This window comes from Microcaecilia unicolor, chromosome 1 (assembly GCF_901765095.1).
Source record: "Microcaecilia unicolor chromosome 1, aMicUni1.1, whole genome shotgun sequence".
NCBI lineage: Eukaryota > Metazoa > Chordata > Amphibia > Gymnophiona > Siphonopidae > Microcaecilia > Microcaecilia unicolor.
Window position 1 is genome coordinate 694,343,379 of NC_044031.1, and position 25,161 is coordinate 694,368,539.

The window sequence follows — 25,161 nt, forward strand, 5'->3', positions numbered from 1 at the left end:
AGTAGTAGTATTCCGGGCATCAACCACACTCTCCGTGAAAAAGAATTTTCTGACATTACTCCTAAGTCTACCACCTCACAACCTCAATTCATGTCTTCTAGTTTTGCCATTTTCCCTTCTTTGGAAAATATTTGTTTCTTTATTAATACCTTTCAAGTATTTTAAACGCATGTATTATTTCTTCCCTGTCTTGCCTTTCCTTTAAGGTATACATATTCACATCTTCCAGTCTCTTCTCATGTCTTATGACACAAGCCCCATATCATTTTTGTCGCCTTCCTCTGGACCACTTCAGTCTTCTTACATATTTAGCAAGATAGACCTCCAAAACTGAACATAGTATTCCAGGTGGGGCCTCACCAATGACTTGTACAAGGGCATCAACACCTCCTTTCTTCTGCTAGTTACACCTCTCTGTATACAGCCTAGCATTCTTCTGGCTACGGCCACCACCTTGTCACACTGGTTTTTTAAAATATTTCTTAGTGAGATTTCTAATAATAAAAGAGTGGTTGTTAGGGTTGAGAGAAGAGTGCTGCTGACAAGACTTGTACACATTCTCTCTTCTGAGTTTGTCCATTCGGATCATCATGTGTTTGTAGAGGTCTAGATATCTCAGGCTATGCTGGAACTTTTATTCTTCACTGCTGTACTCTGCAGACATTTTATTACCTGATTTTAGGAAAAATAAACGGGGAATAATTTTATTTATAATTAGAAAATCAGCTGAAAATGTTTCTTATATCCCAGGAGTTAGGGATTAAAAATTGGTGTGTATTGTTTTTGGCAATCCCTACTTAATAGTTGCTGTGGTTTATTGGTTGCACTGCTAAATATAAAATATACTGTTTCACCTGCTTTTCAATGCTTAGTCCCAACAGATTACGCCTCAGCTCGCTCTTCAAGTACTTCTTCAGTTTGACAAGGCAATAAATGCAGCGTTGGCTCACCGGGTCAGGAACAGAATCAACTTCAAGGTAAGACTATCAGACTGAGCACTGAATTACCCAATCGCCTATCATCCACATTTTCTATCTGACAGTCTTATGTGCTCTTAAACATTTGATTTACTACTACTACTTAACATTTCTAAAGCGCTACTAGGGTTATGCAGCGCTGTACAGTTTAACACAGACCCTGCTCAAAGGAGCTTACAATCATGTAAAGTTGCAGAATGAAAAAAAAAATACTCAACAGCTTCATATAGTTTGTGACATTGTCCTGGTTCCATAACTGCATATAAGACAGTCACCACTTGTCTTTGGATGTTTTTTGTATTTTATTGATAATTATAATGTTCCCTAAAATTAAGGACATAAGTGACTGGATGTGAATTGGTTTTGCACATGGGTCCATGGTGATTTCCTTCTCATTTCCACGACTTGAAGTCAGCCCAGTTCAGTAGTGAGTGTCCTTCAGTACTATGAGGTACCGGAGTTATTTGGTGATCTCATAAAAGCTCCCAGTAAACAGATGCATTGATTAGGGGTTTGCAGCATTTTGGTTTTTAAAGATTGTTTCAAAAGATTATATCATTAATAGTGCACCTTTTTTGTGAAAAGTGCACACTGTTTTTTAATAATGCATTCACTGTTAACAACAGATGAAATTAGTTTTTGTTTTTTTTTGTTTTTTTTAATTTAAATAATTTCTATTCCACTCTGAAATTCTAGGGGGATTGCAGAATAAACATCCTATATAGTAATTCTCACCTCCAACGTTCTATGCGTCTGGCTGCCTGTGTCCATCGCTTTCTTCAGAGTTGGTCTGCTAGGCTCCGAAGCCCTGGCTGATGTCACCGTTGCCAATTTGGCCACACCCCTGGGGGTGGGGCTGACCTGGGAAAAGTTATTATACTTTCTCTGTGTACATCCGTATACTGCGAGATTACTCAAAGGACAACGTGGAAGCAGCAGCTCATAGGTTTGTTTGCTTTTTGTACGCGGGAAAGGGGAAACAGATTAAGCTAAGTGGCTTCAACCTTTTAAACGTCATGCCGTTTCCTGTTCTCGCCTTGCCGGAAATAGGAAGCGCATCAGAAGGGGCGGGACGTGGCCAAGGGAAGGAGGACGTTGCGTCAGAGTGGGCGGGATGCCGGAGAGGGAGCATTGCAGGTCCGGTGATGGGCAACCTGCAGCTTAAGGTGGCAGGTAGGAGGCGGGGCGGGGAGCTTCAGAATGAGGGAGATAGTGCAGAGCGGACGGAGAAGAGCGCGAGACAGGCGCTAGACCCCCGGGGGAGGGGAGAGTGCGCGTGAGAGTAGAGCAGTCCAGTAAGTGTGGCTTGGTATCTCCGTCTGTGTATGTGGTGTGGGGGAGGGGGTCCTGGCCCTGCTCTGTGTCCGCGTGTGCAAGACTGGAGGATAATTTGGGGCACTGTAGACTCGGAGGGAGGGGACGGAACTGGGAGGGAGGGAGGGGGCCTGGCACACACTGTCATTCTCACACACACACACACACTCTCTCTCTCACAGACACACTCGCACCCAGTCTCACTCTCTCTCTGTCACACACACACACTCGCACATTCACTCTCTCTCTCTCTCACACAGTCACTCTCACACACACTGTCTCAAACATACACACTCCAAGGAAAACCTTGTTAGCGCCCGTTTCATTTGTGTCAGAAACGGGCCTTTTTTACTAGTACATAAATAATCAACATAAAGTAAATGCAAGAACAATAACTAAAACAATACAGTGGCATCCCACTTTTCATATTTCGAAGAGTATCAGTTGCCAGGAAATGTAACACAATTTTGGTTCTTTACCGTCATCTCTGTTAGAAATGCACTTGAAACCGGAAGTATCATTCAAATAACTGCATATCCATAGTTTCATCACAGGTGCAAGAACTGGTATCTGTTTGGCAGCCCTAGTTACCAAGCAGGGATTAATGGACCATAGCCTTCTGACCAGCTAAGGTCACTGCCCTCAGTACACTAGCTTTGTGGCTAAATATAAATCATTCAAGAAGGAAAAAGCTAGGTTTTGGTAGCACTTTTCACATAATGTTTCTGTCTGAAAAGTCAATGGGATTGTACTGTTTAAATGTCCTCTGCAACCTTAAAATCTTCCACAGGGGGGCACTGGCAGCAAACAAATCTGTGCATCAGGCTTCAGATTTTGAATCTACTAGAGGTCATCTGTTTTCTGTAGGATAATTTTTGGTTAACAGTTTGTTGATCATAGTTTGAAATTACAACACTTACATATATAACGTTTTTATTTTGAAACTAGGTTGTGGAGGGGGTAACAAGTCTCGGATGAAGTTTTCTGTTTATTTAAAATAGCATAGGTTTGAGATTATAAGTAATATAAAATGTGATATTTCTTATCATCCATGTCATACCAGATGGGCATATGTCCCCATCTCAGGAGATGAAGGCCAAAAAAAAAAAAAAACTCGGGGCCCTGTTTACTAAGCCATGCTGTAGGCGTGCTAGTGTTTTTAGCACTTGCTAAAAATTAGCTTGTGCTAACGCTAGAGATACCAATATGGGTGTCTCTGTCATTAGCGCGCGTTAAAAACGCTAGCGCATCTTAGTAAACAGGGCCCTCAGAGCTAATGTCACTCCTTTTAAAGGGGGCTGGTTCTGCCCTTCTGCTCCTGGCTATTTCTCTTTCTTTAGCTGGTGGTGTAAACATAATGCCTGAGTCAGGAGATAGGAGTAGGCCATTCGCAGTGGAGTGTAGACTGTGTCTGGAGGATGATATAGTCAGTCATCCCATGGGGTTGATTCCCTCTTGGACCAATTTCAATTGAAGTCTGAATTTCCACATGTAGCTTGTTTCTTAAAGGAATTGATAGAAATAAAACATGGAAAAGAAAATAAGATGATACCTTTTTTTATTGGACATAACTTAATACATTTCTTGATTAGCTTTCGAAGGTTGTCACTTAAATATACTGTCATCTACCAACATTTGCTTATTTCCGATCTGACGAAGAAGGGCAACCTTCGAAAGCTAATCAAGAATGTATTAAGTTATGTCCAATAAAAAAAAGTATCATCTTATTTTATTTTCCATGTTTTATTTTATTTCTATTGATTACCTTTAAAAGTGGACTAACACGGCTACCACACCTCTCTGCTTAAAGGAATTGGATAGCTGTATCCTCCTCTTCGTAAGATTTGTCCAGACTGGAATCTGAATCTGGTTTTAAGATCATTTAGCGTGACCTTTTTGAACCATTGAATAGAAATCAAACAAAATAAAACATGGAAAAGAAAATAAGATGATACCTTTTTTATTGGACATAACTTAATACATTTCTTGATTAGCTTTCGAAGGTTGCCCTTCTTCGTCAGATCGGAAATAAGCAAATGTGCTAGCTGACAGTGTATATAAGTGAAAAACATTCAAGCATTGCTATGACAGTCTGACAGGGTGGGAGGATGGGGGTTTGTAGGAAGTATGCATGGGGACATCAAAGTATATCATTGGTATTCTAACAGGGTGGGTGTGGACAGGTGAGGGGAGGGTGATCAACAGAGACATACACCAGGACAGCACCCCAATATGCCAACCTTTTTATGGCTGAGCTGGAAGAGACATTTCTGAATACACACCAGACCAAACCTCTAAAATACTACCGGTACATCGATGACATTTTTATGATTTGGACGGAGGGTGAAGAAACTCTGAAACAATTTTATTCTGCATTCAATACATACCATCCTACAATCAGATTCAAAATTGACTACTCCCCAGAAAAAGTCAATTTTTTGGACACCACGGTCTCAATCAGTGATGGCTGTATACAAACATCTGTATACAAGAAACCCACAGACAGATGTAGCTATCTCCACAACTCCAGCTTCCATCCTTCACATACAAAAAGATCCATCATTTACAGCCAAGCCACAAGATACCACCGTATCTGCTCTGACCCAGGGGACAGAGACAGACACCTTAAAACCCTGACTGAATCCTTCAAACAGAAGGGCTACAACCCCAAAATAATCTCCAAGAATATTGCCTCCTCCCTCAAAACACCCAGGGAGAATCTGCTACAGTACAAAAAGAAAAAATCCACAGACAGAATCCCGCTTGTAGTGACATACAATCCAGAGCTGGAAAAACTGAGGAAAATCATAAGAGATCTACAACCTATACTCCAGGAGGATGAATTACTGAAAGAGATATTCCCATCCCCACCAGTACTGGCCTTCCGACAGCCACCCAATTTAAAACACAAGCTAATCAGAAGTAAACTTCCTTCACAGACTGAAAAGGAACAGAAGGGCACACTTCCCTGTAATTTATCCAGTTGCAAACTATGCCAAAATATTTCACAGGACCCCAAAGTCATCCACAAAGGAAAGACATTCAACATAAAGGGATCTTTCACTTGCTCATCTTCCAATGTGGTATATATCATTCAGTGTAAAAAATGTAATGAAGGATGCTATATTGGAGAAACAGGCCAGATGCTTAAGACAAGATTCAATTTACATAGACATCATATAAACAATGCTGATGCCAGCAGGGTTCCCACGCCTGTTGGGCAACATTTCACAGGACCAGGACACTGCACCAGTGACTTCACAGTGAGAATCCTCAAAGGTAACTTTAAAACCATACAAGAACGTAAGACCTTTGAGGTCAGAATGATTGAATATTTTAACACCCAACAGAAAGGACTTAACAAGGACCTGGGGTTCCTAGCCCATTATAAACCATAAAGCTGTATGTCTCTGTTGATCACCCTCCCCTCACCTGTCCACACCCACCCTGTTAGAATACCAATGATATACTTTGATGTCCCCATGCATACTTCCTACCCACCCCCATCCTCCCACCCTGTCAGACTGTCATAGCAATGCTTGAATGTTTTTCACTTATATACACTGTCAGCTAGCACATTTGCTTATTTCCGATCTGACGAAGAAGGGCAACCTTCGAAAGCTAATCAAGAAATGTATTAAGTTATGTCCAATAAAAAAGGTATCATCTTATTTTCTTTTCCATGTTTTATTTTGTTTGATTTCTATTGATAACCTTAAGTGGACTAACACGGCTACCACACTCCTCTACTTAAGATGAACCATTGAAGAAAGCCATTTTAAAGGATCCTGTCCTAAAGATTGTTTTTCTGGTAGCACTTTCTTCAGCTAAGCATGTGTCAGAACTTCAGGGTTTCTCATGAAGATCCATTTTTTAAGTTTACTGAAACTGCTGTATCTCTTTGTCCAGTTACTTCCTTTCGAAGGTCAATTCAAATGAAAGGAAGAAACAATCTGTAGATCTTCTTTCCTCCTGTAGGGAGGATTGCGGTTCTGAGTTTTCTTCCTTGCATTTGCTAGATGTCAAAAGTGGTTATTAATGATTTTTGTAAAATCAGATAAATTGTTTTTCTCTGAGGGCAAGCATGCCATGTTCTGGCATGGAGCAATGTCATCCACGTCATCCGGTGTAGAGCTTAAACAAGCAACTAGGGCTTTAAGAGCACTTGCAGCATCCCCACTTTTCATGCACGAGTGCCTTCCTGCCTGCCACGAGAGTGTGGGACTATCAGTCTCCTCTCATCCACAGTGAGGAGAAAAGTGTGTGAGCAAACGTGTTTTCAGTTTTTGTGCCTTTCCTTTGTTTTTTTTGTTTTTTGGTTGACTTTTTTGTTCTTTCTTTGGAAAGGTCCCTCTCCCTTCCCTTTTAGTTTATTTTTCCTCACTTTTAGGATTCCTTTATTTTTAGAGCACTTGGTAGGCCCTCTTAGGCCTGAGCTTCATTCTGTTTGTTTTTTTTGTGCTTTCCCCTTTTTTAGTCACCATCGAGCCATTTGATTTGGTCACAGCTGTTTTCCCTTCCATGTCATTGAAGGTTCCACTGGCTTTGAGCAGTGTAGTCTGTGCAATAGGACCATCCCTAGGAAAGACACTCATTTTTGCTGTGTTTGGGGCCTGAACATACCCCTTCCAGCTATGTTCTTTGCCTTTGTATGAAGAAAAGAACCCAGATAGCCAGAGAGGTTCTTCGCTTTTCTGTTTAGTTAAGAAGGGCAAAGCGGCTTCTAAGGCCACTGTTTCTTGCTGGTTAAAAGAAATTATTTCTTCAACTTATCTTTAGAAGCGTGTAACATCCCCCTTTGTTGCTGCAGGCACTCTCTATCAGAAGTATGTCCCCTTCCTGGGCAGAGTGTAATGCAGTTTCCCACTCTAGATATTTGTAAGGCAGCAGCTTGGTCCTCTCGTCATTTCTTTGCCAAACATTATCGTTCAGATGTTTGCTGCCAGACGAGACATGGTTTTTGGAAACTCAATAATTTTGGCAGACACCAAGGATTCCCTCCCATCTTAATGATCGCTTTGTTGCATTCCACAAGTTCCTGGACTGATCTGGTGTCAATGCTAAGGAAAGAAAAATTAGGTCCTTAACTGCTCATTTGCTTTCCTTTAGCACACCATACCAATCCAGATATCCAACCCTCTTGACTCTCTTCACCCAAGGTTCTAAGTTCTCAATTTCAGCAAATGTTTGTTTATTATTCTTGTTTTTGACAGAAGAAGGAACTTTACATTTTCTTATCTTTTCACTGCTTTGATATTTAGATACTGAATTGTTTGAACTGTGCAGGTTGCTATTAAGACACAGCACAATTCTGTACTCTCAAGCTCCACCTGCTGGTCAATGGGCACACTACCCACAAATTCCTGGACTGGTCTGGTGTGATTAAAGGAAATTATTATTTTAGATTCTGTATACAGCTTTTTCAGTAATGTTAGTTACATTCAGCTACACTAGGTATTTCTTTGTCCTTTGAGGGCTTTAATCTAAGTTTGTACCTGAAGCACTGGAAAGTTAAGTAACTTGCCCAAGATCACAGGGAGCAGCAATGGGATTTGAACCAGGCACCCCTGGATGTTAAGCTCGGTGCTCTGACCACTAAGCTAATAGCAGGTAAGGACCTTGTTTCTCTTTCTTCAAGTCCTAAGCCCCATAGCAGTGGATTTGAAAGCAGTGCCTTAGGCTTAGAATCACTTGCATCTCCCATTCAGACCCTACTCTCCTCTCCTTTCTAGAGAGACCAGAATAAGTTTGAACCAGGTGACTTTCAATAACTGACTCCCAACAGGAAATGGATGTGGAATTTCCTGTGTGATTGCTCTGCACCATCCCAGACTGTATAAATTATTGGCAATTCAGAATATCCAGATTTAGCTCACAAAGTATTAGGCCATATGATGTCGCTACAGAAATCTTTTGACTATCCTGGGATGTCTTTTTGATCCCATGTTGAATTTTGAGTCTTAAATTACAAATGTGCATGCTTGCTATTATGTCCTGTGACAGATCATAGTATTCAATCTGGACACCAAGGATTTGCAGACACATGGACTGATGAGACAAAGTCAGCACGGATTTAGTGAAGGGAAGTCTTGCCTCACCAATCTAATGCATTTTTTTGAGGGGGTAAGCAAACATGTGGACAATGGGGAGCCGGTTGATATTGTATATCTGGATTTTCAGAAGGCGTTTGACAAAGTGCCGCACGAAAGACTCCTGAAGAAATTGCAGAGCCATGGAATCGGAGGTAGGGTATTATTATGGATTAAGAACTTTTTGAAAGATAGGAAGCAGAGAGTAGGATTGCGTGGCCAGTATTCTCAGTGGAGGAGGGTAGTTAGTGGGGTCCCGCAGGGGTCTGTGCTGGGTCCGTTGCTTTTTAATGTATTTATAAATGACCTAGAGATGGGAATAACTAGTGAGGTAATTAAATTCGCCGATGACACAAAATTATTCAGGGTCGTCAAGTCGCAGGAGGAATGTGAACGATTACAGGAGGACCTTGCGAGACTGGGAGAATGGGCGTGCAAGTGGCAGATGAAGTTCAATGTTGACAAGTGCAAAGTGATGCATGTGGGTAAGAGGAACCCGAATTATAGCTACGTCTTGCAAGGTTCCGCGTTAGGAGTTACGGATCAAGAAAGGGATCTGGGTGTCGTCGTCGATGATACGCTGAAACCTTCTGCTCAGTGTGCTGCTGCGGCTAGGAAAGCGAATAGAATGTTGGGTGTTATTAGGAAGGGTATGGAGTCCAGGTGTGCGGATGTTATAATGCCGTTGTATCGCTCCATGGTGCGACCGCACCTGGAGTATTGTGTTCAGTACTGGTCTCCGTATCTCAAAAAAGATATAGTAGAATTGGAAAAGGTACAGCGAAGGGCGACGAAAATGATAGTGGGGATGGGACGACTTTCCTATGAAGAGAGGCTGAGAAGGCTAGGGCTTTTCAGCTTGGAGAAGAGACGGCTGAGGGGAGATATGATAGAAGTGTATAAAATAATGAGTGGAATGGATCGGGTGGATGTGAAGCGACTGTTCACGCTATCCAAAAATACTAGGACTAGAGGGCATGAGTTGAAGCTACAGTGTGGTAAATTTAAAACGAATCGGAGAAAATTTTTCTTCACCCAACGTGTAATTAGACTCTGGAATTCGTTGCCGGAGAACGTGGTACGGGCGGTTAGCTTGACGGAGTTTAAAAAGGGGTTAGATAGATTCCTAAAGGACAAGTCCATAGACCGCTATTAAATGGACTTGGAAAAATTCCGCATTTTTAGGTATAACTTGTCTGGAATGTTTTTACGTTTGGGGAGCGTGCCAGGTGCCCTTGACCTGGATTGGCCACTGTCGGTGACAGGATGCTGGGCTAGATGGACCTTTGGTCTTTCCCAGTATGGCACTACTTATGTACTTATGTTCTAGTATTATGTTGTGTAGACTACTATAACTTGCTTTACAAAGGTCTTAAATCTTCGTCAATAAAAATGCTTCACTCCAAAATACAGCTATTGGTTGCTCTACAGAAAAATTAAATTTGACTACATAACTCCACTGCCAATGGCAAATCATTGACTTCCCAGTATCTTACAGATTATGTGAGCAACAACATTTTTAACTTTCTGGAGCATTATTAGAGTTCTAGAATATCTCTCTGACCACCTTATACCTGGTGTTCTGTCTCTAGCTTTACACTTCCCAAATAATTTGCATACTGTTCCAGCTTTATGTGAATTTACTAATCAATGTGCATTCTTCTACCTAGCACTAGCTATTTGGAATGCTCTGCCTAGCTATTAAAAGCGGAAGCTCAGTTGAAAGAGTAAAGAAGGGAGGTAGATATCCTCTTCCTTTGAGTAGGCCTTTAGTGGTCCATTGGGCTGAGAAGAGTATGCAGCAGCTATCTTACTTAAACTTCTTTACCTACTTTTTTTTTTAACCTCTTCACGATTGTATAGTGCTTTGATGTAACATTGAAAGACAGTTAAGTAAATGAAATAAACAGACATGTGGATATGAGTATTTAGGCTGAGAGAGGAGTTTGGTCTGGAGCAGCTGAAGCAGAGACAGTGGTTCCAGCAGAGAACCAATGGGTCCAGGTCGTGGGCCAGAGTCAGCCGTCTGGCCTCTAGCTCTGGAGAAGACCAAGTGGGCAGCAGACAAAGCAGCACCATTAGCTCTTGTCCTATCAGCATTGATCTGGAATGGAGTCCCCCTGCAGGACCTAATAGAAATTCACATGGCCAACATACAGGTAATTTTTTTTTTTTTTTTTTAGAACTGAGCCTTTTGGAGACCTGAAGTATAAGGACTGGCAGAAAATGCAGTTGCCTTACTAGGGGTCAAGTGGGGCTTCTCCATAAATGGACCTCATGTTGACTTGCTCACTCTAAGAAAAGGAAATTTTTGAGATGAAAAAGGAAAGCAGGAGCCAAGGGCATGAATATCCTGGTATAATCAGGATTGGCATCCAGACTCCTGCACATGTTCCCACCGAGAGCGTAGACTTTCTCTGGACCAGTTACTGAAGGGGGTACTCAGATGTGGGTCTTACTTTTTCCACTGGTCAGAAGATTCCTTCCTTAGAAGATCCCTTCCATTGTCTTATGACCCTGAAAGTTGTACAAGTGAAAGAGGAACAAATAGTGGCCCTGCGTTAGTCTGAAGCTGCTGTGAGCTCAGCTTATGGAGGAGATACATTTCCCTTTGAGAGATCAATTGCTTTAATCTTGTCCTTCCACTAAAGGAGATTGGAGTGATGGTAAACCCATAGCTCTCACGGAGGACAGAGAATGGATCTGACTTGCTACAAGGGACACCATCATCGGAGCTCCCTTGCTAGTCTCCCAGTTGGGATATTTTCCTTTGGTGAGTCAAACATGCAAGATCTTGACTTGGAACCTGAATTCAGTCCAGAGCACTTTGTCCTTCCTTCATCTTAAGCCTCATAACTTGGCTTCTCTTAAGCCTAGTGGTAGTGGTCAGTCTCCTTTGTGGTTTTTGGTAATTTTGAAAGAAAGCTTATCTTTGTGCCCAGCGTTTTCTCCCATCTGTATTGGATTTGGGCATTCTCACTTCCAATGGTAAAGAAATCAGGCAGTGCAGCCAAGGCAAGGGAAGCCATTCTCAAGTTGGTCATAGGACACCTTTCAGATGTTTGCAGTTCCTTCTGAATTTGATAGGTCATTAGCCTGTTGGGTCCCAATAAAGCTTGGTGGTTTCTAAGGCAGTTCAGGAGCAGTGAAGGAGTTGATCACTTTGGACCACACCTGCTAGAGTATACAAGTGTACTAGAGGGCCATCGAGCATATAGGAATCTGCTAAGGCAGATTAGAATCTGTCTTTCCAGATGGTACTGGCAGGACAGTGCCCTTGTCTCCATGGCACCTCTGCTGTAAGCATGAGCATGATTACATCTTAAATGTTGTAGTCCTGAGAACTATCATGGCTTCTTCCCACTTAGTCTGGGTGGAACTTGGGTACAGTTTACTCGTTTATCTGTCATCCAGGGAAGCCATGGTGACTAAGAGCTCTCAATCTTCTTAATTTTGAAAAACTATCAGCAAATATATTGCCCACTCTGAAGGTAGTTTATTTAATCACCCCCTTGATGTACAGTATTATCTCATTCCTGATTTAGTGATCATGGAGTGAAAGTTTTTGACTGCATTAAGTTGATTGTGGTGGTGAATTGCAAATTAAACAAAATACAGAAGAATACTGTAACTCCACTGTACATCAGAGCAGTCCATGAGTAGCTAGCAGGGGGGGGGGGGGCGGCTGCTGCTGCTGCTTTCAGGTCCTTGGTAGCCTATATCAAAGCTAAGACAACCAAAAGGCAATTATGTTTTGATTTTCCAATTTGGAGAAAAAAAGGTAGAGATGGCCAAAAGGAGATAAGGATGTATTAGGAGCCACAAATTGAACCAGTTTATTGATATGACCTGACATAGCTGTGTGTTATTATATAGAGAGTATCTTCTTTAATTATGTTTATACTAGTAAAAAAAAGGCCCATTTCAGTTTTTAAGGAAACGGGCGCTAGCAAGGTTTTCCTCGTAGTATGTATGTTTGAGAGTGTGTGTGTGTGAGAGTGACTGTGTGAGAGAGAGAGTGTGACTGTGCGAGTGTGTGTGTGTGTCAGAGAGAGAGTGGGTGCGAGTGTGTCTGTGAGAGAGTGTGTGTGTGTCAGAATGACGGTGTGTGCGAGTGCATATATGAGACACAGTAAGACCGAGAGTTTGCTGAACCCCCTTCCACCCCTATCTGAGTTCCTGAAACATCTCCCACTTCTTCACATGTGAGTTCCAGGACCCCCCCCCCCCCCCCCGCCTTCGCTTCTTCCCATCCCCCTCTCCCCTTCCCATTCCGCCTCTCCCCCCCTCTCCGAGTTCCAGGACCCCCCTCCCCTTCCAGTTCCAGGACCTGCCCCTACCCTTCCAGTTGATTTCCAGGACTCCCCTCCCCCCGTGTCGTTTCAGGACCCCCCTCCCCACCTCCTGCACGCTTCACACAGCCTCTTCTTTCGCTTCTGTTTCAGCTGTTCCAAACGAACAGCTGAAACAGAAGCAAAAGAAGGACCCCCCTCCCCACCTCCTGCACGTTTTTACCTCCTGCACTGTGTATAATTATGGTACAGCCAGAGACCCCCCACTGGAATGGTGGCGGGCCCAGTCATAGAGCTCAGGCCATTACAGACCTTGGCTGAGTCAGAAATCTGATGGCTGACATAACTGGGAGCTTACTGGAAAAGTATGGCCTAGTTTGTAGCCCGGATTGAGGCCTAAATAAGCTAAATTAGGAAAAGTTAGGTCAATAGATATGGAAACAAAATGGAGGATTTCAGCACAAAATGGAAGCCGTATCTGTTACAAAGTGGAATTTTCTCTAATGTAAGTTAGAAAAACAAGTTGAGAAATGAGACTTTCCTGTGAGCAGGATTGTGGTCAGCCATGGTGTGAGAAAGGAAAGGTGTAGCTGGATGCAGGGTCTTGCTTAAGATTTGTGGTCAAGCGAGCTAAAGACAAAACCATGTTAACATGATAGAAGCTACTCATTAGCATGAGCCAATCAGTGACAACCATGACATTAGCATAGATCCAATCAGGTATATCTACTGTCATATTATCCATATCCTGAGGGCACCTATAAAAATCAGGGTATTTCCTGGTTTAAGTTAGAGAGAGAAAAGGGTTGCCACTCTCTGTCTCCAAGGGAAACCAATGTGTCCAGCAGAATTGACAAATTACCTAATTGCTTTCCCTTGTAAAACCTCTAATTGGTAAAAGAAATTATAAAAGATTAGGAATTAACACCTGTTTGCAGCTGGATTATTATATTCCTATAATTAATTGATTGTACGTGCCTGTTGTCAATCACTGATTTGACTTGTATCTTGGTAAATAAACTCCTCATCCCAAATGATGATTTGTGGGCTTCACTTAATGATGAAAGGCTGTAAGTATAAATGCTTTTGCTGTATCAGGCTGTCTTTCACTGTATTCTATAACTTGTAATCTAAATCCAGTTTGTCATAAGGCTGGTATCTTTTCCTTAGACCTAACATCTCTCTTAGTGGCAATTCCTTTTAAAACTTCACAACTCCTTGATTACCCCAGTACTAGTGCTATTTAGAGATGGAGTCAGATTTAAGGTCACTCCAGCCTTCTTGGGGGGGCTCTGGACCCCTCAATTCACAACAACTGTAAGGACGCTGCTTCACACAGCCTCTTCTTTCTCTTTTGTTTCAGCTATTCGTGTGGTCCCGCCCTCAAGGGCGTGACCACACGAACAGCAGAAACAGAAGTGATAGAAGAGGCTGTGTGATGCGGATGACGTCGCTGATCTACTGCCGGAATCAGACCATGGAGCCACGGTCCTAGGCAGAGACCGAACGTTGGAGGTGAGAATTATTATATAGGATATGTGCAATTAAATGTTTTAAAATGTTTTCCGTTTTAAGATCCTTGATGCAGGCACATGCTGAAACATGGCCATGTCGGGTCATATCCATAAACTGTTTCCATTTTTAGTAAACATGCTGCTCTGTCTTTAATTTTTTCAAAGGCAAAAAATTGTCTCAATTATTTTAGTGTTAAATAAGAATGAAAATTTTGATAGGGAAAGTTGCTGAAACTACTGTTTGTTTTAAGTCTAAACTAGCTCCCTTCCTTGGTTGCTGTCTGTTGTGATCAAAAAGCTGTGGCAGCACTGGTAGCTCTCTGGCTGTGCCCGTGGTATCTATGGTTTGTATCAGACACTGAATTTTAAGTACCTGGGTAACCTGGCACCTAATATTTCCACCCCTACAGAGCATCACCCCAGGAGAAACAGCACATTTTTGTTTTTGGTTGTCATCAAAGATCACTTTTTCCCCTAGAATTCCCGACTGCATATTGGTGTGACACATGGGCTGGAAAAAGGGTTAGAGAAACAGTGTACCATGTAACGTAACTGATATGTTTTTTTTTATTTAAGGGCTCATTAAACACATACAGGTTTTGTGACAATGTCTGGACGTTTGTGCTGAATGACGTTGAGTTCCGAGAAGTTACAGATCTTGTGAAAGTAGATAAAGTGAAAATTGTAGCCTGTGATGGAAAAAGTAAGTCTAGAAGCATCTTTACAAATAAGAATAAACTTGTGTTATGTTCAAGACAACTTGTTTAGGGCTGCTACAGAATATTCAGTTCATTGAGTTTCCCAAGTATTATAACTCCTGAGAAAATTCCACACTGCTGTGCAATGTGGAATTCTCTTTCTATACTAAATTCCCTTCAAGTTCTCCCCTCCCTCCCTCGGCACATCTCCAAAACTTAGCCAATATTTCCCTACCCTTGCAGGACCCCCAATGATGGCATAAACTGTTTCAAATATTTTACCTTTATCTCGAAGCTTAATCTGTTAACAGCAGAGCAAGAGGACTGCATGCTGGGCTGTGTCCTACTCAAGGCTGACTGAAGTTCTTGAACTGTAGGTTTCTACCTGGTCTTGTATAATACAAATATTTCAGTCAAACTCAAGTGCAGGAGGAAGATATGGCATGACATGCAGCTGCTTTGCACTTCCTCAGCTGCTAACAGATTTCAGCTCCAAGATAAAAAATACTTTTAAATCAGTTTATCCTATGAGAGAGGGAGTGTAATCTCCTTTATCCCCACTTGTACCTGTATCCTTCAGAAGTAATTTCATGTAATTATGCTACTGAAATGAGCACCCATATACCTGCTACTGGGAAACTGAACCAAGGTGGACTGTTGCAGATTCCTACACAGACACCACATGCCAGCAGAATCCTTCACCTTGGTTGCAGATGCAGAACATGACTCTCACCCGATACAAAATGGGGAACCGCTAAAGCAACACATAGAAATAGAAAGAAATGCATGTCCTACAGGTGTAAATTCTCAACACTGACGTAATTCAATCACTAAACTGAAAATAAAACTATCTTTGGACTGATGACTTTATTATTCCAATCATCAATCTTGTTCCCAAACTTTTGGTTCTGCTTTCTTCTATCCTCTGTTTCCAGGACCTCCTTTCCATTTGCTATTTCTCTTCTCACCTCTTGTCCTATGTCTGTCTGGCACTGATCTTTCACGTTCAGCTTTTTTTCAATTTCTCTGCCTCCTCATCATATCTACCTTATTTTCCCTCTCTTCCCTTCCTTTCCTGTGTACTGTGTCGCCCCTCTTGTCTTCCCTTTCCTTTATGCACAGCATAAAGTCAAACATCTTTTCTTGCCTTCCTTTTTCCACCCCTTGGGCCTCTCTCTCTCCTCAACGCCCTGATTCTACAAACTTTGCAGTTGCTGGCAGCTATTAGAACATACTTTCCTCTGGCCAACCCAGATATTTTCCTCTGTTGCATCTCTCCTGTGCGGCAAAAGGAAGTCTCATCAGAAAGAAGGACCCTGGTGCTGGCCAGAGGAAGGCATGTTCTAATAGTTGCCAGCTACCACAAAGTTTGTAGAATAGAGACCCAAGGGGTGGAAGGAGGAATAAAGTGAGGCAAATCACACTTATTCTGTTTAGGGCGACACTTGCCACCCCATATCAATGTCTATAAACTGGAGGGCTTCCTTGATTTCTGTGGCACACTGGTTGAAAAACACTGAACTTGGGGCCAAGTTATGGGGCTGTGGGAGAGCTTGAATTATGTACCTTGAGGGGGAAGGTGTGCCATGGGTGAGGGGGAAGAATGGGATTGGATGAGTGTGTGCCTCAGGGGACATGGGCTATGCTGGAGGGCGGGGGAAGGGGCAAGAGCAGAATGGGTGTGTATATCTGGGAGGAAGTTGGACTGTGTTATGGAGGAGTATAGCGTGGAAAAGGAGAATGGATGTGTGTCTTAGGGTGGGTGAAGAGGGGGGATGAATGTGTTCCTTGGGGGGGAAAGGAAGAGGCCAAATTGATAAAGAGGGGGAGAGTTGGAGGTATGTGCCTTGGGAGTGGATATGCCTTTTGGGTAAGGCCAAGATCTGAGTATATGCTTGGGAGCAAGAGAGAACTGAGAGAGCGCCACAACAGGATTCAGGAGAACAAGCTTTGAGGGTGGTTGAGAGAGAGTGTATGTTGGAGTGACTGCTGGGGGGGAGGATGGAGTGAGTGCCTAAGGGGTTATGAGAGCTGTGGTTCTGTGTGTACCTGTACGCACAGAAGAACAAAATACTTGCAATCACACTGGAAACTGCGAAGGTGACTCAGAGGAGGAGGACTGGACAATGCTCTTGAATATAGAGTTTATTGGTCGATTAACAGAGTCTGTTGATTGACCAATTACATTCAAGAGCATTGTCCAGTCCTTCTCCTTTGTGTTGCCTTCGCTGTTTCCTGTCTGTGTGTTCCTTTCTTGATTTTGAGAAAGTGCAGTCGACATGTTTGCAAGGACCAGGATTTGAGAGTGCTATAGGGGCAGGTGTAGCAGAGGGGGGAGGGAGGATTTAGAGAAAGAGAGAGCGCGTTATGCATTATGGGGGTCTGTGCTGGAGGAGTGTGACCAAGAGCAATGGTTGAGCGTATGGAAGGGGGGGGGGGGATTGAGAGAGCTTTGGCAGAGTGTGCTGAGGGGTTTCATTTAAAAAAAAAAAAAGCGGGGGGCAGAGAGAAATCAAGCCTAAGGTGAATTCCTAGTTAAGCTGGGGAGAGAGAGAGAGAGGCTATGGTGTGGGGGGTGGGGATCTTAGCATGAGCAAGAAGAAAGTTGGAAGAGGTGTCAAACCTGGGGCAGGGAGGATCATACCTTTTTTGATGAGAGAATTCTACACAAAAAATGAAGAATTTTTAGGGGGTTTTGTGTGTGTGTGTGTGCGTGCAGAATTCCCCCAGGAGTAGTAGTAAGCATAACAAGCTGAAATGCCGATTTCTGACAAGTACAAGAATGGTGATTTTAGTACAGGACAATACAGGGATTTCCTTAAATTACAAATTTTTATCATCACACTTTGTCCTTGAAGTAGTGGATGGTTCATAAAAGTGATAAGAACTACTGATCTGTACGGTTAATTGTAGGCATGGAAGGAGAACTGCCAGTGTGTAGCAGTACAGATCTCAAGACAGTGAGATGTGACCAGATCAGCAAATAGAAAACTTTACTTTTTAGCAGAAATAAGTCACCAAACATTGTAGATGTGATACCTCTTTACAGAGCTGACTTCACACGCCTGTATCTGGATTTCAGGAGGAACTGACCTGTTCCTTCAGCAGGAAACTGCTTTTCTGAGCTTAAAAGAATCTTTTTGGCTCTGTTTTCTCTTGCCTTGCAGAGAGAACTGAAGGCAGTGAGTCTTTTAAATGGGTTCACAGTATACAAATCTGGGCTAAATTTATGCAGATTGTTATTGAAATAGATATCTTTATAAAAAGAACATGTGAATGGGGAAAACCTGAAAGGATGATTTTATGACATGCAACATTGCAAAAGCATGTGTTCAAGGTTTGCATACTTTATTTAATTCAGGGGCGGGCAACCTTGGTCTTCAAAGGTCACAACCCAGTTGGGTTTTCAAGATTTTTTGCATGCACTGCCTCTCTTGCATGCAAGTAGATCTCATGCTTATTCATTGGGGAAATCCTGACAACCTAACTGGGTTGCCCACCCCTGATTTAGTTGGATATATTTACTATCTTTTTGGAGAAATTCATTCATGACAGTGTACAGCAAGAATAAGACAGACATAGGGAATAATTACAACAGTAAAAATATTCCAGTGTCAGTTCACTATGGCGTAGTATTCTACTTAAAACATCTTAATAGCATAGGATATAAGCAGAAATACCAGAGAGGTTGCCTCTTTGTTTAGATATCAACATCAAGGAGTAGAAGTGGAAAGATAAATTGGCCTCTAGAACAGTGATTCTCAAACTTCTCCTGGGCAGCCACTAGCCAGTCGGGTTTTCAGGGTACACCTAATGAATATTTACTTGCCTGTCATCTGCACTGTATGGAAATCTCTCTCGTATATATTCATTAGGGATATCCTAAAAACCTGACTGGCTGGTGGTCCCCCAGGACAGTTTTGAGAGCCACTTTTTTAGAAAATAATTATCCCCCAATGTACTGATATGTTCTGATTTGGGAAATGCCGTAGCACTGTCACCTTGGAGTAAAAAGAAATAGCAGCGCCGCTGACATTTTCATCTTGATGTACTTTTGTTTCTTTTCCCAGATACAGGCTCCAATACTGCAGAGTGAGTCCAAGAGTGGTTGATTTGCACCAGTTTCTGCTGATGTTGGGCACTTTGAAACCAAATCAAGGATAGGACTGTTTATATTTATTCTACTGACACAGGCAGGAGCTCACGTTGCCAGGGCACATCCAACTGTTAACCCTTGAGAAGACGTAAATCTGTCTATAGTGTGTCATCAAGTCACCTTACTGTATGCTGTTGAGTATAGGCCTGATTTACTAAGGCTGTTTTCCCATTATGTATCAGTGAGGTAGGGGGGGAAAGCTTAGCACATTAGACCCTGTGGGCTAGAAACACTAAAGTGTTTTTCCCATTTTGTAGCTATGAGAAAAGTGCTTAGTATTTCTGGTCCATACTGCTTTTTTATTTTTGAATGACTGATGGAAAGAAATAGCCTTTTTTGTTTATCAAAGTACAGTATCTTTAATAAACTTTTATTTAAGGATTGTCAGTTATAATTAAAAAGTGATTGTTTTATTAACAAGTGTTGAGTCACTTTGTGGAACCACTGTGTTACATGTTATTAGCATACTAGTAAAAAAGGCCCGTTTCTGAGACAAATGAAACGGGCGCTAGCAAGGTTTTCCTTGGAGTGTGTATGTTTGAGAGAGTGTATGTGAGAGTGACTGTGTGATAGAGAGAGAGACAGAGTGAATGTGCGAGTGTATGTGTGTGTGACATAGAGTGAGGTTGTCTGTGTGAGAGTGTGTGTGAGAGAGAATGAGAGTGTGCGGCAGGGGCCCCCCCCCCCCTCCGTCTCCCGCTCTCCTTCCCCCTCCCAGCTTCAGGGTCGTGGCCCCCCTCCCTCCCACGTTCAGGGTCCCTCCCTCCCACTCCCACATTCAGGCTGGCTGGCTGGCTCCCTCCCTCCCACCCTCCGATGTTCAGGCTGCCTGCCTGCCTTTGTTTGTGGTCTGCTGCTTTTTGCAAAAGCTCACACTGGTCTGTCCATGAGGGTGAGAAGAGAAAGACTCAGGCGGGGAGGGAGAAGGAGCCCTTCTTTTACAGTAGCCAGGAAGCGTGTTTTGGATGAGCGATGCGAATCGTTGAGTGTCAGTGCTCCGCCCTCGACATCATGACGTTGTGATGCGAGGGCGTGGCAGACACTCATGGAGGAACAGCGATCTATACAACTACAAATTTAGAACGTTTGGAGACTTGAGGCTTCATTAGGATGTTGGAGGTGCATTTTATATAGAGAGATATGTATTGGAAACCAGAAAGAAGATATCATCACTCTTGAAACTGAAATCTCCAGCAAATGGTGAAAGTAATTGGAAAATTCAAGTAAGTATGGAGAAAAGCAAACGGATAAATGGGGTCTAAGTTGCCATGTGGAGGACAGGGTAGCCCAAGAGCCTATATTTATTTTTGTTACATTTGTACCTTGCGCTTTCCCACTCATGGCAGGCTCAATGCGGCTTACATGGGACAATGGAGGGTTACGTGACTTGCCCAGAGTCACAAGGAGCTGCCTGTGCTTGAAGTGGGAATCGAACTCAGTTCCCCAGGACCAAAGTCCACCACCCTAACCACTAGGCCACTCCTCCACATTTAAGAATTCTGGACTGTAGATCTGCTAGTACACCAAATCAACCATTTTTCTCACTGCCTTGAGTTGTGCAGGCTGGTATTTATCCTCTTAAGTGCATGCTTGGAAATCTTGATGACTTTTGCTATTGAATTGATCTATAATCTCAGGAAATAATGGAATTTGAATGAATGTAGACTAACCAAAGAAGTGAGTTTCAAAACCTCTTAATTACAATAAACTGTTCTCTGGCTAAATGCAAGTTATTTGTATGAATTCTAACCAGCATAAGAAGGTTGTTTTGTTTGTTTGTTTATTTTGGGGGGGGGGGGGTGGTCACTGAATATTATATACCTGATGAATAAATCCTTTTTGTGCAGTTTCACACATCCTGTGGCTATCTATACAGGCAGTCTGTTTTCAGTATGAGCCCATTTTTGAAAAAAAATGTACTTAAAGGGAGTTTGAAATTCATCTCTTCAGTTGTGCCTGTGTTTAATGCTTTGTCTCTGGGAGGGGGAGGGGAGTCCCATTTCAAACCTTTAACTGGAGGATGTAGTACCTCCCGGTGTTTAACAAACATCATTAAGTGTGCATAGTATTAATATTTATTGCTCCTACTTCTTTCATATCCTTCTGCACTTTGATCTTCCGGTAAGGTGACGTTGCTAGCTTGATATCCATGTGTGGGGCTGGTTTACCTGCCAAAAGTGGCAGCCAGCAAATAGTGCTGCTTTATGGTTGGCACACAGTGTAACTTCAAAAAAATAGAATGTAATAAAAAAAAGATTGCCTGGACTGATTACACATTTTCTCAGCAACCCTCAGGCATCCTGGTTAATGTGTAACCCAAGATTTACATGAATGATACGAGGATATTGGTAGTAGACATCTGATGGTAGTATAAAATTTAAAAGCTCACTAGGAGTTTGTGCTTAAACATATATGTTATTTTTAATCTAATTCTTTTCATGCAGTTCCCTTAAAAAAAAAAAAGGCAAGTTAGCAAAATGAATGTTTTCAAAGTAATATGAAAATTATATTTCATAAGTTTTGGAAATGTTGATTCTCCATTAAGCTTACATAGTATAGAATATGAGGATGGAGTTCCTAACCAAGTGGAGGGATTAGTTTGTGGAACCAGCAGAATATAAGTATCAAGGATCAGTGTATGCATTACTCAATGTATTTCCCTGTTTATAATTTTGCATTTTAGAAAATCTTGAACATGGATAGTCTCATTTTTTTTTCCACCTGCCTACTAGCTTCTCTTACACAAATTGGTACATAATTACTATGCTAACTGAGACAAGCTATCTCCGACAGTGGCCAGTTCAAATCACTTGGAAGTACCAGTAGATACTAATCAGGAGATTCATTCTCTTTTGCTCTCTCCAAAAAGTATAAGATGGTGATTTTTTTTTTTTAATGTTTATGTGGCTAATAATTGTTCCATATCATCATGCTGATCAATCCATAGACTGGTGGGTTGTGTCCATCTACCAGCAGGTGGAGATAGAGAGCAATCCTTTTGCCTCCCTATATGTGGTCATGTGCTGCCGGAAACTCCTCAGTATGTTCTCTATCTCAGCAGGTGGTGGTCACACACAGCAGCAGCTCTGGCTAGGCCTCCAAGCCTAATTTTTAGGTTTTGTTGAGTGCCTGGGGTTGAGGGCTCTTCTTGAGCAAGTGCAAACCTGGTGGTGCCAGGTCCCTCCTTTTCTCCCCCCTCCCGCTGGCTCCGTTTAAAAAAAAACAAAACAAATTTTGGACGTCCTTAAGGGCGTTTATTTCGACGTTTATTTAAACGTTTATTGCAGCTACTCACTGGGACACCAGGTCGTTACAGCTCGGAGCGGAAAGCAGGTAATTTTACCTTTTTGTAGCGGGCAGGGGGTTCCCCGATTGATCTCCACGTGGCTGATGGCGTCGGAGGGCGAGGGCGCAAAGAATCGCTCCCCGGACCGCGTGTGCGTGTCTAGCGGGGATGCGGGGGTTTTAAAGTCTGATTCGCCCTTGTTGGGTGTCAGTTTGGAGGCCGGTCAGTGTCCCGGTTCTTCCTCCGGTGCGGCGGTTTTTCCCGCCATAAACGCCCATCCCCCGCTGCTCACCTCCGCCATCTTGGCCGGCCACGCTGCTCGGACGGCTTCTTCTTGGGCCGCCCTTGAGGTGGGAGACGTTAATGCCATGGCCGCCCTTCATTTGGGCGACGGCAAAAAAGCGACTAAAGTTAAGCGCCGTTCTTCCCGTGCGGCTCCTTCGCGGAGTGTCGCGCCGGACGCCATCTTAGATGCACAGCATGTTTCTCCCCCGCTCTTGCGAGCGCCGGTTGAGGGTGTGTCTAGGGCTGTGGCCCAGGCTGCTGAAGTGCACAGTCTGGGGGGTTTCTCCCCCGAGTTTATTTTGCTGCTGCATAAGGCCTTCCTTATGCAAAACGCTGCCCCTGCTCCCTTGGCCAATAAAGGGATTGAGGCCCCCGGAAGTAAACGCCCTCGGGTGGATTTCCAGGCCTTAGAGGACTCTGTCTCCTCTGATGTAGATGAGGGCAGCGTATCTGAGTTCTCCCAACGGTCCTTTGGGGATTCCTTGGAGGAGACGGATTCCCGCTCGGATGGAGCGGATGACCCCTCTGCAGCGCGGATCTTTCGCTCAGAGGACTTTCCCAACCTGTTAATGCAGGCCATGAGCATTTTGAAGATTTCCTCTCCAGAGGACGTCTCTCCCTCAGCCCCTGTTGGCTCCGCCATTATGCTGGGGACGAAGCGCCCGCCTAGAACCTTCCACGTACATGATGCCATGCGCACCTTGATTTCGGCTCAATGGGATGTCCCGGAAGCGAGCCTCAAAGTGGCTAGGGCTATGTCCCGCCTCTATCCTTTGCCTGAAAGTGAACGGGAGACCTTTCTTTGGCCTACCGTGGATTCTTTAATCACTGCGGTGACTAAGAAAATGGCGTTGCCGGTGGAAGGTGGCACGGCCCTAAAGGATGCCCAAGACAGAAGATTGGAGGCGGCCTTAAGGTCGTCCTTCGAGGCGGCTGCTTTAAGTTTGCAGGCCTCAGTTTGTGGCTCCTATGTGGACAGGGCGTGCCTGACGATTGTGCAGCGGGCTTCCCCCTCGGATCCTTCCTTGAGGGCTGACTGGCCGGCCCTGGAATCGGGCCTGGCTTATTTGGCAGACTTACTGTATGATGTCTTGAGAGCCTCGGCTAAAGGTATGGCTCAGACAGTCTCTGCGCGGCGGTGGCTTTGACTGAAGCATTGGTCTGCTGACCACACATCTAAGTCCCGCCTGGCTAAGTTGCCTTTTAAAGGCAAGCTGCTCTTTGGGGTCGAGCTGGACAAAATTGTGACCGATCTCGGCACGTCTAAGGGCAAGAGGTTACCAGAGGTCAGGGCTCGGGCCAGTGGTGCTCGCCCTGGTAACTCCAGAGGACGGTTTCAGGAAGCCCGTCGGTACCGCCTGGGCAAGTCGGGCTCCTCTGCCCCCTCTTCCTTCAAAAGGAACTTCTCCCCCAAGCAGCATTCCTTTCGCAGAGACCGCCGTCCCGGAGGTGCGCCCTCCGGTCCTCCCCCAGGGTCCATGGCCCAGTGCAGATTGGAGGACGCCTGTCCTCGTTTCTGGGTGAGTGGACCAGGGTAACTTCAGACGCTTGGGTTCTGGAAGTCATCAGAGACGGCTACAAGCTAGAGTTCTGCCGACCCTTAAGAGACGGGTTTGTACTCTCTCCCTGCAAGTCTCCGGTCAAAGCTGTGGCAGTGCAGCAGACCTTGGACAACCTGATACGCCTGGGTGCGGTCGTTCCGGTGCCAGAAAATCAGATTGACAAGGGACGTTACTCCATTTACTTTGTGGTCCCAAAGAAAGGAGGTTCTGTCCGGCCTATCCTCGACCTCAAAGGGGTCAATCGAGCCTTGAAAGTGCGGCACTTTCGCATGGAGACTCTCCGCTCTGTTATAGCGGCAGTGAAGGCAGGGGAGTTCTTGGCTTCCTTGGACATCAAGGAAGCGTACCTGCATATTCCCATCTGGCCTCCTCATCAACGCTTTCTGCGTTTTGCAGTCCTGGGCCGACACTTCCAGTTCAGAGCCCTCCCTTTCGGGTTGGCTACTGCTCCGCGGACCTTCTCCAAAGTAATGGTGGTCATCGCGGCCTTCCTGCGAAAGGAAGGAGTACAAGTCCATCCTTATCTGGACGACTGGTTGATCCGAGCCCCCTCTTATGCAGAGTGCGGCAAAGCTGTGGACCGGGTGATTGCTCTTTTGAGCTCCCTGGGGTGGATCATCAACTGGGAGAAGAGCCAGCTGCGCCCGACTCAGTCCCTGGAGTATCTGGGAGTTCGATTCGACACCCAAGTGGGCAGAGTGTTCCTGCCAGACAATCGGATTGTCAAACTTCAGGCTCAGGTGGACCAGTTCCTAGTAGCCTCTCCTCTTCGGGCTTGGGACTATGTGCAGCTGTTGGGCTCTATGACGGCCACGATGGAAGTAGTGCCCTGGGCCAGGGCTCAAATGAGACCACTACAACACTCTCTGCTGCAGCGCTGGACTCCGGTGTCGGAGGATTATGCTGTGCGCCTTCCCTTGGACCCAGCAGTGCGCAAGGCGCTGAGCTGGTGGCTGCAGACAGACAAGTTGTCTGCAGGAATGCCTCT

General features: G+C 44.0%; 1 protein-coding gene across 3 annotated transcripts in view; it reads left to right on the forward strand.

The window, feature by feature from the left end:
- GTF2A2 (general transcription factor IIA subunit 2) overlaps positions 1-19,460 on the forward strand; it is a 35,411-nt gene extending 15,951 nt beyond the window's left edge. For all 3 annotated transcript variants that reach the window (XM_030188460.1, XM_030188457.1, XM_030188463.1), the window contains exons 3-5: positions 873-977; positions 14,763-14,889; positions 18,955-19,460. In XM_030188460.1, the coding sequence (XP_030044320.1) occupies positions 873-977; positions 14,763-14,889; positions 18,955-18,980 (258 nt within the window). In that variant the 3' untranslated portion in view covers positions 18,981-19,460. The remainder of the gene's footprint in view (positions 1-872; positions 978-14,762; positions 14,890-18,954) is intronic.
- Positions 19,461-25,161: the final 5,701 nt, after the last annotated feature.